Source organism: Phoca vitulina, unplaced genomic scaffold, assembly GCF_004348235.1.
Source record: "Phoca vitulina isolate PV1807 unplaced genomic scaffold, GSC_HSeal_1.0 scaffold66, whole genome shotgun sequence".
Lineage (NCBI taxonomy): Eukaryota > Metazoa > Chordata > Mammalia > Carnivora > Phocidae > Phoca > Phoca vitulina.
Genome location: NW_022589769.1, coordinates 1,164,733 through 1,181,193, shown reverse-complemented (window position 1 = coordinate 1,181,193; position 16,461 = coordinate 1,164,733). Strand labels below are relative to the sequence as shown.

The window sequence follows — 16,461 nt, the reverse complement described above, 5'->3', positions numbered from 1 at the left end:
TACCCACCATTTACTTCGACATGGATGGAACTAGAGATTATGCTGAGTGAAATAAGTCAAGCAGAGAAAGACAATTATCATATGGTTTCATTCATATGTGGAACATAAGGAATAGAGGGGAGGACCACAGGGGAAGGGAGGGAAAACTGAATGGGAAGAAATCAGAGAGGGAGACAAACCATGAGAGACTCCGGACTCCGGGAAACAAACTGAGGGTTACAGAAGGGAGGGGGGTGGGGGGATGGGGTAACCAGGTGATGGGTATTAAGGAGGGCATGAGTGGTGAACAGCACTGGGTATTACATGCAACTAATGAATGGCTGAACACTACATCAAAAACTAATGATGTACTATATGTTGGCTACCTGAACGTAATAAAAATAAAATAAAAATAAAACAACAACAACAACAAAAAACAAAGAAGCCAGCTAATGTCAAACAGTCCAGCCTCAAAAGGATTGCTCGCTTGAAGAACTAAAGCAGAAAGCCTCAGCAATGTGTCTTAGGGAGGAATGGATCATCTTTACACTCAGCATTGTTGCCTCGAGATGGAAGTGATCTATAGTCCCTTTGGCGACACAGGTGGGGAAGGAGAAGCCTCAGAGTTGGCTGTCCATACGAAAACACTCACTGGGCTTGTCAGTCTGGATACCATTGCTTAAGGGATCGACAAGTGAAGATTCTTATTGGAAGAAACTAGGTTTTTGTTTCATTTTGCTTTGTTATGGGGTAGGACAATCAACTATTTATTAATTGTTGTTTTCTTTAACACTACTATATACAAGGACATTTCTTTAATATTTCTGAAAAATTCCTACCAACAATGGGGGGGTTGATTAAAATGTAATATTGTGAAATGATAGAATATTATGAGGCCCTTAATGTATTTTCATAAAGTGCACATGACATGATAATCAGTGAAAATAATAGGATGAAAAATGTGTAGGTACTATGATTGATTATGCAATCTAAAAATGAAGGGTGTTGGACACACATTAAACAATTTCTGTAATTATTATATATTTTTACTTTTAAACTAAGGAAAAAAATGTATAAACAGTGAACTGATATTGTCATTTTGGATTTTCAATAATAAAACAGACCCTTTATATCTGAGATCAACACACTTTTTCTGTAAAGAGCTGGAATGACAATATTTTAGGCTTCGTGGTCCACCTGTCTCTGTCACATGTTGTGTTTTGTTTCTGTTCTGTTTCTTCAATCTTTCAAAAATTCTAAGACCTATTCTTAGCTCACAAGCTTTACAAAAACAGGCTGTGGGCTGGATTTGGCCCCTGGGCTGTAGTTTGCTGACCCCTGCTTCGGATGACACTGTCTCCTCTGGATATTTCCCCTATTTTAATATGAAGAATTTGTGATAGATTTCCACGTTTGATATTGATGATACACATTTCCCCCAAAGCTGCCTTAGAATGGCTATACCGATTCAAACCAGCCCTTATTTGGAATTAATTTGAACAGAGAACTGAAGTAGAAATGCATATTTCATATGATCATTGAGAGCCATGCTTTCCATTATGGTAGCCATTAGCCCCATGTGGTTAATTAGAATAACATTAATTAACATTAAATTAAATAAAAAAGTCAGTGCCTCTGTCCCACGAGCCCACGTACTGGACAGCGCAGATACGGAACATTTCATCTTAGTTCTATAGGACAACGATGTTACAGAATAAAACAAAGTAACTCTCTGGAACTCAACTGTGGTTAAGTTTTGGGTCGCCAATGTTTCTTCAGAAAATAACGTTTATAGAGAAGGTAGGGGAGAGAGACAAGGGAATGATGATGATATTTAGAGTCAGATGGAGCCAGAAAAGCAGTCAAAAGTTGAATAATTTCCCAGGTTTGAAAACCAAATCCACCATATCGTGGCTGTGTGATCCTGGGTTATCACTCCGCCTCAGTACCCCTCCATTCCTCTGCTGTAAAGCAAACATTATAATACCTACCTGGTGCAGATTTTGAGGATGAAACGAGGTTGAACATGTGAAAATGTGTACTAGCATCCTAATTCTACAAGATACATGCACACACATTTATACCACCCAAAGGGGGCAATGTCTATACATTTAGAAAGAACCACTTCTTGCCGGTATGGTTAGATTCTGGCTTCTCGGGGACACAGGAAGATAATTTGCATTTAATGTACACCCAACCTGCTGTTGAAGGTGCTATGCTGGTTGGGAAGAACACCTGGCTGCCCCCATAACCTGGCACCTTCAGAAACTGTCGGGATTCTCACAGTCACGTTTTTGGTTTCTGATGACTGCTTCTAACCTGTGCCCCCCAGCAAAGAGTTTGGTTTTTCTGAGCCTTTGGGAATTGAGATGCTTGATCTTGGCACTCGGGGAGGATTCCCCTCTGTCTCTCATCCTCCTAATCATCACGCACCCATTACTGCTGCTCTCCATCACCACCACCCCTTCTCTAGCTGGTCTCCAGCAGCCCACCTTCTCCCATCCCCACACTCACTCTTGAGCACTGATCCCAATGAGGACCAATTTTGTAGTTATGGGAATTTCACAGCGTGGTGTCTTATAGGCTTGAAATAGATGAGAAGGTATGAGCTGTGTCTGGGGGTCTTTCTGAGGAGGGGCAAACCAGCTGGGGGCACCATGATGGAATCCATGAGAACAGTAATTGTTCAACCTGTTCTGGGAACTGGGGTCGGGGTGGGGCATTTTCCACCCTGGAGCATCCATCCCAGGCAGAGAAATCCTTGGTTTTTCCATGTCAACATTGTGATCTATCTTCCATATTTATTTTTGGTCTTCTCCCCCTAGCACTTGATGGCTATATTCCTATCTATCAAAGTGCCTTGTTGTTCCCCCCACCCAGTTAAATGGGAGAGAACCACATTCTTCTCTCTCCTCCTCATGCTCAATGCAATCACATAGTAAAGGGCAGAAGAGCCTTGCAAACAAGTCGTTATTTTCCACTGTGAGAAAATGGTGCTCAAGAGTAACAATCAAGCACATTTTGTTAGGCAAGGGGGCCACTTGGATGGCCTGTGTATGTTACATCAATTATTTTCACGTTAATTTGCAAAGCTGTGATATAAGGCAGGCAGTGAGCTTTAGCTCCAACCCCCCCATGCGCCTCCCCCACCCCCAGACCAATGCCCCATGTCCCATCCATTGGACTCGATCCTTCCAGGTCTTAACAAAGGATGACTGGGATATCTGGGAAGTGAGCGTTCAGACATAATGAGCAAAGGGGTTCGATGCTAAGGTGACAGGGAACACAGAAACATGCTTATGAGAACCAACCTCATCTTGTGGAGAGCCACAGGGAGGGTGGAGCTGAGAGGGAGGGTAGGAGAAGAACTTACATGGCAGGGAAGGTGATTGGACTCAGATTTATATCACAAAACAAAGAGAGAGCCACAACAGCGGGCTTACTTGCGGAAGTATATACAAGTGAACTGGGGGCACTGTACATGGAAGATCCCTCCTGGTTTGCCTGGCACAACAGCACCGTGCCTACGGAAGAGAGAGAGATAGATGGTATCTGGTTTGGGAACAGGCACACTACACCTGAGAGATCACGGCAACGCAAACAAGAAAGGCAAAGAAATGAAAACATAAGCCACATCCCCGTGCACGTGACAGGGACACCTGTGGCAGCCCCCTGGCTTAGCCAAAGGGAGTCAGGAGCCCACCCTCCAGCCCTCCAAGCACGGGCCACTCCTTGTCACCTGGGGTTCCCGCAGTGGGGTCTGGCTGCCCCAGGACCCAGTTTCAGATCAGTGATGGTGGCAGCGTGGCATATGCCAAAGGGGGCTTGAGAAATATCAGAGAGAACTAGATGACAAGCCTGGCTCAGAGGCCACTTAGCTGTGTGATCTTGGTAAGTCACTATACCTCTCCGTGCCTTGGGATTCCCATCTGGAAAATGGGGTGAATATACCTACCTCCAGGAAGCGTTGTGAATTATATGGCTAGAGATGTGCCCGGGGCAGGGGCTGGTATGTAATCGTCACTTAGTAAAGGGGCAGCACGTGAACTGCTATGTTTGGAGAAAACTTTTCATCACCCCACCCCCCTCCCCCGTCTGAATCAATTCTTCAGAGGAAGAACAGAAGTACGGCGGGGAAGAAATGAATGCAACTTTCACCTTCCGCGTGGCCCACCTCGGACCCACGCTGGGCTTGGGTTGAGACCATCTTTGGCTTCTGCGTATCTCATTTCTTCCCGAAAGCTCTCAGCCTTCCAGCCGGAGAGGCGGCCTCACCAAGCCTGCACTGCAGACAGAGCTCACTGTCGTCTGCCTGATTTAAATCAAAGGGCACCGGGCTTATCCTGGCACAATGGAATTTTACAGCAGAGAGGAACGGTGGAATCCTGAGCTATCTCCTCAATCTGTGATGTGTTTTGAACCACCGCCCACTCCAAGGATGAGCAGGGTCAGGGATCCTCAGGGTATCAGTTCTCTCTCCTGCTGCTACAAAGCTCACACTCAGACTTTGAAAAGAAAGAGAGAGACTTTTAAGGAGTTGTCAGCCCATTACTGATGATGGAAATGCATTCCTGTGGTTTCTGTTCACTTGCCTCCATTTGGTTTTGAGTTTTGGGTTCTCCTGCCGTGACCACAACAGAAAGCTTTCCCCATGAGAAGAAGCTTGCCTTGATGTGAGCTCACCCACATCTTTGAAGACCTGCCCTAGTGCTAGCTAAGGGGTTCTATAATCCTTTAGTATCTTTCCCAAGGTCAACAGAAGTGTAGTTAAAACTTGCAGAGTGAGTGGGGGGTCTGCCAAACAGAGAGGGACTGCCATGTGAACCCTTAAAGGCTAGCCATCTTTCCTGAACTAGAAAAACCAAACAGTTCCAGAGGTGGTCTCCAGGACCACTGCTCCCCCTCCTTCAGGTACGGAGCCAGAATAGATGGATCCTCTGAGGAGGGCTGAGGAGCCTTCTGCGAATTCCACTTCTACCCTCTGTTCCCCGTGTTTCCCTAGATTTTGTCCATTATTTCCAGATAAAGCAAAGATGGATTAAAATCCCTAAGTGGGCCCTCCGTCACCAACTCAGCCTTCCATTCTGTGACAAGGAGAAGCAGCCCGTGGACAGAAGTTCTACCTGAAGGAGTGTCCCCTGGTCCTTCTGACATTTACCCTGGTATCCCACGCTTATAGCTGGACAGCCCCCACCAGAGCCTGGATGTAAGAGTGAAATTGACTGACCTTCTCTTGGCGGTAAATGTATTCAGAGTCTGGTTGGGCCTGAGTCATGATCAGCCTTTGCTAAACTGATGGTTCTTTCTTCTCTCTATTTTATTTAAAAAGTTCAACCCAACATACAAGATGCGACTGTGCATGGTCTAATTTCTTCCCGGTAAGTATTTCCAGTTTTGGCAAGAAACTGGCACAGTATGGTAATTAACAGCAAACAGACTGAACACCAGATCGTGGGGGTGTGGGGTCTAAAATCAACCAACAGGAGTGGCATACCCACCCCAAGGACACGCCCTGACCCCCACCCTGCTTTATCAATGAGTACTTCGTCTGACTTTGCAGAGGCCATTCATCCTTATGTTCTTGCTCACTGCTAAAACCTTAGAGAGAAACGAATGTTTCTATAGGATGTTTCTGCCAAATCAGCATGTGAGAAAACTCCATGGGTCTCTCGTGTCCACCCCTGGTTAAAAACCACTTTTAAAATGAAACCTAAAGTTTCTTGGGGGGTGCCTTGGTATTGAAAGAAAAATAGCATGGTTGTAGCAAAAACATATCCAGAAGGACATTTCAGTAGTGTGCGGTTAAAACCTTAGGGTCAATTTTCAACACTCTCAATGCAATTTAGAGAATCCCATTGGGACACAACACAGATTCCCTCTAGGAAGCTAAATCCTGGCAGGGCATAATGAAGCTTTCCTAATGCTCTTATGCTGTAGATCCCGAGAAACTGTATTGAAATAACTTCTTTGGATGTCCTCTTGGTCGTGAAAAAAAAAAATTCTTTATGCAATAATTTTGACCTTTGTTAAACAAAATCTATACTGTCACAGGACTTGCTTTTTATTTTACCTAAAAAACATCCTCTAATTTAATTTGCAAAGTACTTATTGTATGTTCTCTTAGGCCTTTGTGACCTTTTCTTAAGAGAAAGCTTTGAATTAAACAGAAACCAAGAGGCAAAGAACACTGTAACCTCCATGCATTTTTTGGGCAGGGGCCAGTCATGTGTGTTTGTTTAAAAAACAAACAAAGGCTTTTGAGGGAGGTGGGGAAAGGGGGCTTTCCTGCTTATAATTTAAAGATGGCAACTGTGTTCGATTTATACCACTAGCCACCATTCCCTAGCCAGGGCAGACCATTCATCAATTTCCAAGTGTCCTTTCCTATTATCCTGGGATCCTCAGAATCATCCTTAACACAGCTTCTAGGCAGTTGCTACCATTTGATTAGAGTTGGTGGATGGCATGAAACCTCCATGCCATTCCTGATCCTACTGTTAGGTTAAACCATAGGAAATTGACCTCTTTATGTCAAATAGGATTGAACGCTGGGAATTTCATGGGGTTTAATTTTCCCCACCGCAATTCCTACTGTGTCATTTAGAAGCTGCCTCTTTTCCCAGTCCCCAGGAGCTAACGGATCACTCCCCCTTCTATGCTCCCATCACACTTAAAAGAATAAAAAAAAAAAAAATCTCCCTAGGTGCGCCTAGGTGGCTTAGTCAGTTAAGCCTCTAACTCTTGATCCTGGCTCAGGTCTTGATCTCAAAGTCGTGAGTTCAAGCCCCACGCTGAGTGCCATGCTGGGCATGCAGCCTACTTAAAAAAAAAAAAAAGTCTCCCTAGTAGATCCTTTGTCACAATGTACTGCAACTTTTCATTTACATATCGGTCTCAGCCACAATGAGCCCCCTTATGTCAGAGCCAAACCATACTCATCTATTCCCAGCCCCTAGCAAAATACCTGACTCTCAGAAGGATTAATGAATTTGATTAAATTATTATATTTTTAAAGACCTCCTCATTTCTGTTTTCCTGGCTAAAAATAGTGCTTTGTCCAACCAATCGTTCTCGAGGGTGCCTTCTTCTGCCCCTTGTTTATTGCTGGGGATGCGCATGCCTAAAGCCCAGGTGCAGTTACGAGCCCTCTCTATGGGATTCACTTGCTTCCTCCTCTTCTCTGGTTCTTTTAAGGTTGACTCATGCAGCTTCACATGAAATCTGAACAGCCCGTATCTGTGCCTGGCAGGAACTGGCTCCATGTGGCAGATCGAAACTTTGGAATCATCAGAGCCTTTGCAAAGTCTGTCACACTCACTCATCAGCATCCCAACTTCCCGCACGATATGCACAGGGCCCCTCGCGGGCAGGATCAGGAATCCTCCGGCTGCGAGAGGGTGAGCCAAGGTCCACATACAGATGGGGCATCCCAACCCTTTCTTCTTCACTGGAGACTCCCCACAGCTCTGGGGGTCATTCCTGGCCCTCGAGGGGCAGGGAGAAGCCTCAAAGGGGTGATTCCCATCACAGATAGGGAAGAGGAGGCCTCTCAACTTTGTACTCTGCTGCCAACTCCTAGGTGAGGAAATTGGACTCAAACCAATGGGGACAACGGTGCCTTTTCACACCTCTGCCTTTATGGAGGATAATTCTCCCTGGAAGCCCTGCCCCTTCTCCTAGATGATTCCCTTCCGGACTCGGCAGCAGCTTCTCCTCCTAGAAACCAGATCTATTTGCCTCCACCTGCCGAGTTCAGCTTCCTTCCTCTGCTTTTCTAAATTGTGTTTTAATGATCTATCGAATGAGTGTCTTCCCATGGATGCTCTGAACTCTAAGAGGTCAGGAGTCATGTCTTAGTCCTCTTTCATCCCCATGGGTCCAGGGACCTAGGCTGAGAGGCAGGGGGTACCTGACAAGAGGAACCAGAGGGTTCTGGACAGGCAGCCATGTTGCACTTGCAAGAAATAAAATTAGGATGCAAGAGGGAAAGGAAGAAGAGAAAGGCTCTTTTGAATGCCTGCCCTTCCATTTTAGTACTGAAGAGGCAGAGCTCCAAGCCAGCCCAGGGTGAATGACTAGGCCCGTCCTGTTTTTTCTGAATTCCACAAAAAAAAAAAAAGAAAGAAAGAAAAAAAAATGTCAAAAAAACACCCCAACTGCCTAGCAACTGGGAGTGGCTGACTCACTTCATTAGCTCGAAGATGAAGATGAGTTAGAACACTTGGAGAAGAATGCTCTTATTGCTACTGAAATGAAAAAAAAAAAAAAATTAAAGGCACAAAGAAAAACAACCACATTTTATGAATTTTCTGAGAGCCAGTAGGGATTCAGGAACACCTGCTGTGGAAGGTTCTGAGAGGGGCATGTGCTGTCTGAGCCTCCGAAAGCATCTGTGTGCTGATCCAGAGTCACGTGCAAACAGAGCCCTTTGCTGGGGTCCAGCTTTTCTCACTAGGCCTGGTGAGTCGGCAAAGAGGGCTGAGAGGAAAAATCCCACAGGCAAATGGTGAATGAATGCAGGAGGCCATTAGACAGCTACTCTGTCGCGAGTGCTCAGCTAAGAAAAGGTGGCCTGCGAGGGCTGCCATTCATTCTGCAAATGCGGATTGGCATCTATTGTGTGCGGGGCACCGTGTGGGTTCTGGGGCATGCCCGCTGAGCCCCCTGTGCCCTTCAAAAGAACGACATGCTGTCTTTTTTAGTACTCGTAGGTTCAGGAACAAATATATACACAAGAAAGGGAACAAAGGAAGGAGTCTGAATTGATCCCCAAACCTGAGACCCTATGGTTATTTACTTTGCTTGCTGAGATCAATAAAATTTAAAAGTAGTTTTGGCACAGTTTTTATGAAACATGACTATTACGACTGGCAAAATGTCTATTCCACATTTCTGTAACATATTGCAGTCATAACTAAAAATGTTTCATAGTAATAGTAATCACTACAAAAATAGTACTTCCATTTTATACAAAAAAAAAGAAATTTTTTATTTAATATTTCCCCACATATTTTTACACTACAGCTGTTCCTCCCTAATAAGAAGGGTCAGGTAGTACTAGTCCCTCTTTAGAGATGGGGAAAAAATGGCACAGAACAAGGATGTGGTTTATGAAAAGCCTTAGCATCCGTCAGAGGCAAATTCCAGGTGGGAAACAAAGCTATCTAGGCTCCTAGAACATGATTCACTTTATCATTGACTCTTTCCTGCTTCCATTGTTACAGAATGATTTTTAAAATATATTTTTAAATTAGAATAAAAACAGGAAAACTTTTGTCATAATTGAAAGAACAAGCTCTGAGCTCTTAGTTCACTGTAAGAGAAACCTGCAAACGTCTTCTTCATAGGACTGGTACTTTCAGAAAGGGGTGCCCTCAGTCCCCCATGGGTTCGTAAAATCACCTGCATCATCAGCATCGCCTAGGGGATTTGTTCAACACAGAATGCTAGGTCCCACTCCCAGAGTTTTGGACTGATCCCATAGGTCTGGGATGGAGTTGAGAACTTGCATTTTCAACAAGCTCTCGTGTTGTCAGGAGACCATACTTTGAGAAACACTGGAGGAGAGCCAGTCCCTCAAACCTCAAGGCTGTGAGTTCCTGCCTTCCTAAAATTGGAGGTTTTCAAAGCCTGTGAGACTTTAAGAATCCACTGGGGAGAACTCACATGGGATGCCTTCAAAGGCTCCACCCCGAAAGAGTGTGACTCAGCTGGTCAGAAATCTGCATTTCTGATCAGCAACCCAGGTGACTGTCCTGCTCGGGATGCACTTTGATTAATCCAGGCCCAAGGGCATCTCTACATCTTTAGGAAAAAAAGTAAAAATGGCTGAATATACCTGGTTTGAGTACTTCTGTGGGCAGGGGGGAAGAGCTTATTTACTTCTTATCATTGCTATTTTGTGCATCGACAAATTTTGCCTTTCCTTTGTAGCATTTTGAACACAAAGAATAACTTCCCAGTCCTAACTATTCTGTCAGACTCTCTGGAGGTGGGCTGGTAAAGAAGGTACAGAAGATCACCAACAGCATAATCCTAGCAAGGCCACTCTTGGTTTCCCATCCAAAAGAGGGCCCACCCATTCCTGCCCTACTATTATGGACTGAAGTGTATATACTCCACATTCATACATACATTGAAGTCCTAACCCCCAGTACAGGATGTGACTGTATTCGGAGATAGGATCTTTAGAGAGCTAATTAGGTTAAAGTTAGGCCATGAAGGTAGACCCTGATTCCATGTGACTGATGTCCTCATAAGAAGAGTAAATTACGACAGAGACACAGAGGGAAGACCATGTGAGGACTTGGGGAGTTGACAGCCGTCTACAAGTCAAGGAGAACGGCCTCTGAAGAAACCAACCCTGCCAACTCCTTGATCTTGGACTTCCAGCCTCCAGAACTGTGAGAACATCCATTTCTGTTGTATAAGCCCCCCAGCCTGTGGTGCTTTGCCATGGCAGCCCAGACAGACTAATATATCCACCTGCCTCCTAATGAGCTCTGCCCTGAGGATCAGTGAGGCACTGTACTACATGAGGGTCATACGGGCACCAAATTCCTGTTAGATACAGAGGTCTGGGAGGTTGCTGTGTGCTACTCCCTGCCCATGGAGGTTACTGCTTCCAACGGACACATTTATCCAAAGCCCTCTTGGGTTGCGGATGCTTTTTGTGGTTACGCATTTTTGAACATAGACTGGCATTGAGCTAATCCATGTAAGAATATTTTCACAGCTAATACTTAATGCTTTTATACATGCCTGTAAGATGAGCCTCTCTGAAGGGTTATGGTCGAGCTTTAAATACAGAAGTATGTCCATTGAGGCACAGATGTTGCAGAAAACTGTTGGATGTATACTTAATTCTTTCTTATAAAGTGAATCATGTTTTAATTGTGCCAGGGGATTTCCATATTTAAAGGAGCCCTGAAGTAAATCTGTATAGATTACAGATAATCTCTCACTCCAATTTATGATGCAAGTTTTGACTTTCATAATAAAAAGAAATACATGATTTTGTGGGTTTTTTTCTTTTCACTTTTCTTTTTGACATAATTTCAGACTATACAAAAAAAGTTGCAGGAATACTACGAAGAATCTCTATACAAAGTTTTCCCTGATTTTTTGTTGTTTAAAAAATGTAATGACTTACTTGAACCACTCTTACTCTCCTGCCTCCAAAATTCAACTAATACTGATTTTTACAGAAAATATTCAATTGACTCAATGTGATACTAAACACATCAACAGTAATGATTCCAAAAATGGCTTACTAATTACCCAAAAAGCACCAAGCAAATGCATTCACTGTTTAATTTGGATTATCCCCTACTCTTAACCCTGTAAGACAGGTACTATCATTACATCTATATAATAGATGAGGATCCTGAGACAGAGAGAGTTTTAGAATCTTGCCCAAGGTCACACAGATAGAAATCTTATGGTGCTGAATGCAGATCAAACCAAACAGGTCCCTGGGACCCATGGATTGAAGGCTAATCTTCCAAATCAGGTGTAGGCAAACTACAGGCTTTCTGCCAAATCCAGTCTACCACTTTTTTTGTATGGCCTGTGATCTAAGAATGTTTTTTACATTTTTATCTGGTTGAAAAACAATCTATAGAAGACTATTTGGTGACGTGAAAAATCACATAAAATTCAAATTTCAGTATCTATAAACAGTTATTGGAACAGAGCCACACTTGTTCATTTACGTATTATTTATGACTTATGCTGCAAGACGGAGCTGAGTATTTACAACAGAGACCTTATTGTCCACAAAGGCTAAAATATTCACTCTCTGGACCTTTACAGAAAAGGTTTGCTGACCCCTGTTCTAATGTCCCCTTTCTGTTTGGAAGACACTAATAGTGATTGTCAGAACAACATTAGCCCCTCCCTAGGAAGCTGTCACGAATTATTTCAGAGGGTATCATTTTATTAATACTTGCTAAAATTTATTTCATTTTTTTTGTTAAAAACAACCAAAAAAATTAAAGGCATGTTCTTTGAATGCTTGCCAAAAATTTCTAATTCATTGTTGTTCAAGATAATAAAACAACTAGAAAAAATTGTTCCATAAGGTATTTGTGGAAGGCAAGCAATTTAACTACAACAAAAACTATGGAAATACGTTTTATCTCCTTCAGGGTTGTGGCTATTAGTATTTAGGTAAGGGCTACCCTAGAGCCTTTGTTTCTAAAATTCTAATAGGCACTGAATTACTTGGGGGCCATTCTAAAATGAATATTCTCATCTGGTAGGCCTGGGGTGGGGCATGAGAATCTGCATTTCCAATGAGCTCCCAGGGGATGCCCAAGCTGCCAACGATAGTAAAATGCTAGGGACGACATAAAGAACGTCAAGTTACAGCTAATATTAATGGGAGGGACCATTAAGATGCCACAGAGTTTCAGGTACTGAACCAGGTACGCTGTACACACATTATGATTTTTTTTCTTATCAAACACACAAGGAAAATAAAGCCCAGAGAGAGAAAAATATGAGACAAAACTGAAATCTGAGCCAGCTTGGTGTAACTCCAAAGCTCAGACTCACTCACGGAGCTACATCAGCTTATTTATAGTGATACTTGGTCTTGAGGTGTTTAAATATCCTCTCCAACCGTGGAGCGATAAATATCCACCAACCAACCCCATTTGCACTAAGCCACTTTGAACAGTTCCTCAGTTGCCTTCTGGCTGGAAACCCCTGGCTCTTCCAGACTAAGGATGTTGGCTAGAACCTCATGATCACTTTTAAGAATCTGTGATAGGGTTTTAAATCCCACCAAGGAAGCCTTTGGGCAGGATGTAGCTTCTATAGATAAGAAAATCCCACTTGCAAGATCGCACTAAGACAGGCAGGAAGGAAACACACAGAGAGGAAAAATAGGGAACTCTCAAGGCCTGACAGTGCAGCTGAAAAAGTATGGGTTTGGGGAATTTTATCCTTAGTTTTATGTTCTGACCTCAGTGACTGTAAGTTTCTTTGACCTTGGGGAAGTCAGTTAAGGTCCCAGACTTCCCTTTCACATCTGTAAGATGGGGACCAAAAAAAAAAAATCTACTTCACTGAGAATTGTTGTAGGGATCATATCTGTTACATGGAAGGGGTTGACAATTTGTAGGTAATAAGTGATCTCGGTAATAATAATAATGGGCTATTAACTATTACTATTTTTATGAATCTCAAAATATAGCACTTGAGGGATTTATTTTGTTCCATTGTTCCTTGAAGAGCAAATGGATGGCTGCCAAACTGTTGGGTTTGGCCATGTCCTGGACAGAACGCTAACCATAACAGATTTAATGGAGAACATTTTAAGATTGGGAATTAATCATCAACATTTAAACTGGGGAGGTTTAATGTCACAAGACCGATGTCTGGCTTCTCTTGAGGAATCAGGGGATGGGGCCACATGGGTTTGGGCCTGCATTCCCATGTGGCAGGGCCATGCAGGATGACAGGGAGAGGGCGTTCCTCCCTATAACTGAGATGGGTCCCTTCCAACTGCACATTTATCTCCCAGCTCAGAAAGGTATTTTCGTCTGCAAATTATGAGGAATGGGAAAAAAAATAGAAACTGTGTTTTAGCTAAAATCTGTGGAGTTTACAAGTCTCTGCAAAGAACCCAGAATGCCTTCCTCCCTCTCTCTCTCTTCTCTCTCTCTCTTCTTCCTAGGGACAAGAACCCCTGAGATACTGCAGGGGTCCAAAAATCCCTCCCGACAGGCTTCCCTTGGGCCCCCTCTTCTATTTCACTTGCTAGTATGGAGTTGTATTTTAGGAGGGACTAGAAATATTTGTGGAATGGGGGTAGAGTTTCATCTTGAGTCCCCTTCCATATCCCAGATCAGGTTTAAACTCCTGACCCCACTCTTTTGGTAAGAGCAGAAAATATACTTCAACTCTGAATCTCCCAAAGAGTAATCAGATACATTTGTTAAACATGCTTCCCACACCACACACACACACACACACACACACACACACACACACACACACCGTGGGCTGAAAGCAAAAGAATATTTCAGCTGGTGAAAATGGTTTTGAAAAATGACAGGGAATTAATACGGAAGGTTTCAGTCTTTACAATATCGTGTAGATCAAACAAATACTAGAAACGCACAAATAGACTCATCTTTTTTCCCAGAGGAAGTATCAGTGATATTGGGGTGTTCGTGTTTTTTAAAATGATACTCGGTTTAATACCATGATAAGTGTACATCGATTAACCTTTGCGTCGGGTTTAAATGTGTAACCCATTAACTAATTTAATCTCCTCCAAAAAACAAAAAACAAAAAAACACCCTTTGGCATTATTCTCTGAATAATCCTTGTTTAGTTTCCATCATGGTATACTGTTTAATGAAAAACTCATTAGAATGTAGCATACGGCATAATTAATTCTGGCTGATTCTTTTGGTGTGAACAGCTAATGCAGATGCTGGGTTCCATTTTCCACTGGCTTTATTAATTTTTCATAAAACAATATTTCGACTGTAATGGGTTGTAACAGGTCCATAGAAGTTCTAGAAATGCATTAACTGTCACCAATGTAGTTAATTTAAGTAGGATTTTGCTATTTGTGTGTTGGTTCTTCTACACTACATTTTTAAAAAGACAGCTTCATTTGATACTTGGAGAAGGAGTACCTACATATAATTAATATACAAGGTATTAAATAATATTTGGCCAAGTTGTCTTTATTTACACACAACTTAATTGGTTGGGCTAATAACGCTGAACTATAAATTTTGAAAAGAACCTTAAAAGTGGGAAGTACAAGACCATCCAAACTAAATAGTTTATAATAGAATGGTGACACAAGTTAAAATATTTTTAAAAATGAACTCATGTCATTTTTAAAGTCTCTGGTAATTTGTTTTCCTAGGAAGAGATCAGGACACAACCAGGAAATGAGTTTGATCACAGCCTTGGTGTCGGGGCACTGGTTTGGTAATCCTGGGGTCTTTCAGGAGCCCGATCTCTCAGGTGGGTGAGAAGTTGCTAATTTGGTTTTACCTCTTTCAATTTTTCAGGACTGGGTTCACATATTTGAAAGAGTTCTCATGGTAAGACTATTATTTGTTTTAAGTGTAGATACGCAAGCTAACTCATTACCGGGTGTTCTTGTTTGTTTAATTTTGTTTTTTAAATATATTTTTTTTCAGAGTTTTCAACGGTTGCCTGCCACTTAAAGGATGAAATACAGAACCCTCATTCCTTTATACAGGATTATCAGGTCTTTTGCAACTTATTTCTCAGCCTTTGGGGGAAATCTGATTTTGCCTCAGAAATTTCTTTTCTTTCTTTTTTTTTTTTTTAAAGATTCCATTTATTTATTTGAGACAGACATTGAGGGCACATGAGAGGAGGTAGGGTCAGAGGGAGAAGCAGGCTCCCTGCTGAGCAGGGAGACCGATGCGGGGCTTGATCCCAGGACCCTGGGATCATGACCTGAGCCGAAGGCAGATGCCTAACCAACTGAGCCACCCAGGCACCCCTATGGAAATTTCTATATCCAGTGAAGATCAAGCACCTGTTTTTTTTTTTTTTTTTTTAAGGACTTCTCAATGGATTCTGAAGATAAAGATTGAGAAGCTCCTTTGGACTCTACCAAAGTCCTCCTTACTCACCCCTACAAAGATCTTTCTTCATTTTCTTCCCAGGAGAACTCTTACTTATCCTTCAAAACCCAATTAGTACCTCCTGTTCTCTGGCCCTTAATACAGAGAGGGTTGTTATTTTTTTAGTGTTCTGGCAGGCAGGTATCATTATTTATTATACACTAAGTTTGTATCCTTCAATGCTCTAAGCAATTCTTGAGGGAAGAGGTACTTCCCCAGTGCGTGCGCAGTGCCTGGCACTCTACAGGCCTTCAGCACTGTAACTCTGAGCTAAAGGATGAATTAACAAAAGCCAGGGGTATGTGCAACTTTATACACGGCCTCTCTCTTTGGCCCTTCCTTGATGAACATGATGCGGCAGAATGACAAGCAGCTAATCTCACGGGTTCATGCGGGATTGTGTAATTGCTACCACAGTGCAATGCTAAAAAAAACCTCCCCAGGGTATAAGCTGGTGGCTTTGAGTTCAGCAAATCTGGGCTCTCTAAGCCAGGGTCAGCGAAGGAGGGCCGTGACTTTCACAATTTTACACAGCTGGGGATGGGGTGAGGACAACTATTTGATGACCCATGAAAATTATATGAAATTTAAATCTCTGTGTCCTTAAAGCATTACTGGGACACAGCCGTGCACACTCATTTATGCGTTGTCTGTCGTTACTCCTGCATTACAGCGGCAGAGGTGAGTGGCTAGGGGAGACTGTTGGCCCACACAGCTGAACCTATTCACGAACTGGCCCTTTACTGAAATTTGCAGACCTCTGCTTGAAGTGAAAAATGCACACATTTTTTTTCCTCTTTAATAACTGACTCCAGCTTGATCTTTTCTCCTAGAACCAACAAACACAGTG

General features: G+C 42.9%; 1 protein-coding gene across 9 annotated transcripts in view; it reads right to left on the bottom strand.

Annotated features, from left to right (window-relative positions):
* RBFOX1 (RNA binding fox-1 homolog 1) overlaps positions 1-16,461 on the bottom strand; it is a 1,177,605-nt gene that overhangs the window by 71,255 nt on the left and 1,089,889 nt on the right. For all 9 annotated transcript variants that reach the window (XM_032392249.1, XM_032392251.1, XM_032392258.1 and 6 more), the window contains one exon: positions 3,423-3,503. In XM_032392249.1, the coding sequence (XP_032248140.1) occupies positions 3,423-3,503 (81 nt within the window). The remainder of the gene's footprint in view (positions 1-3,422; positions 3,504-16,461) is intronic.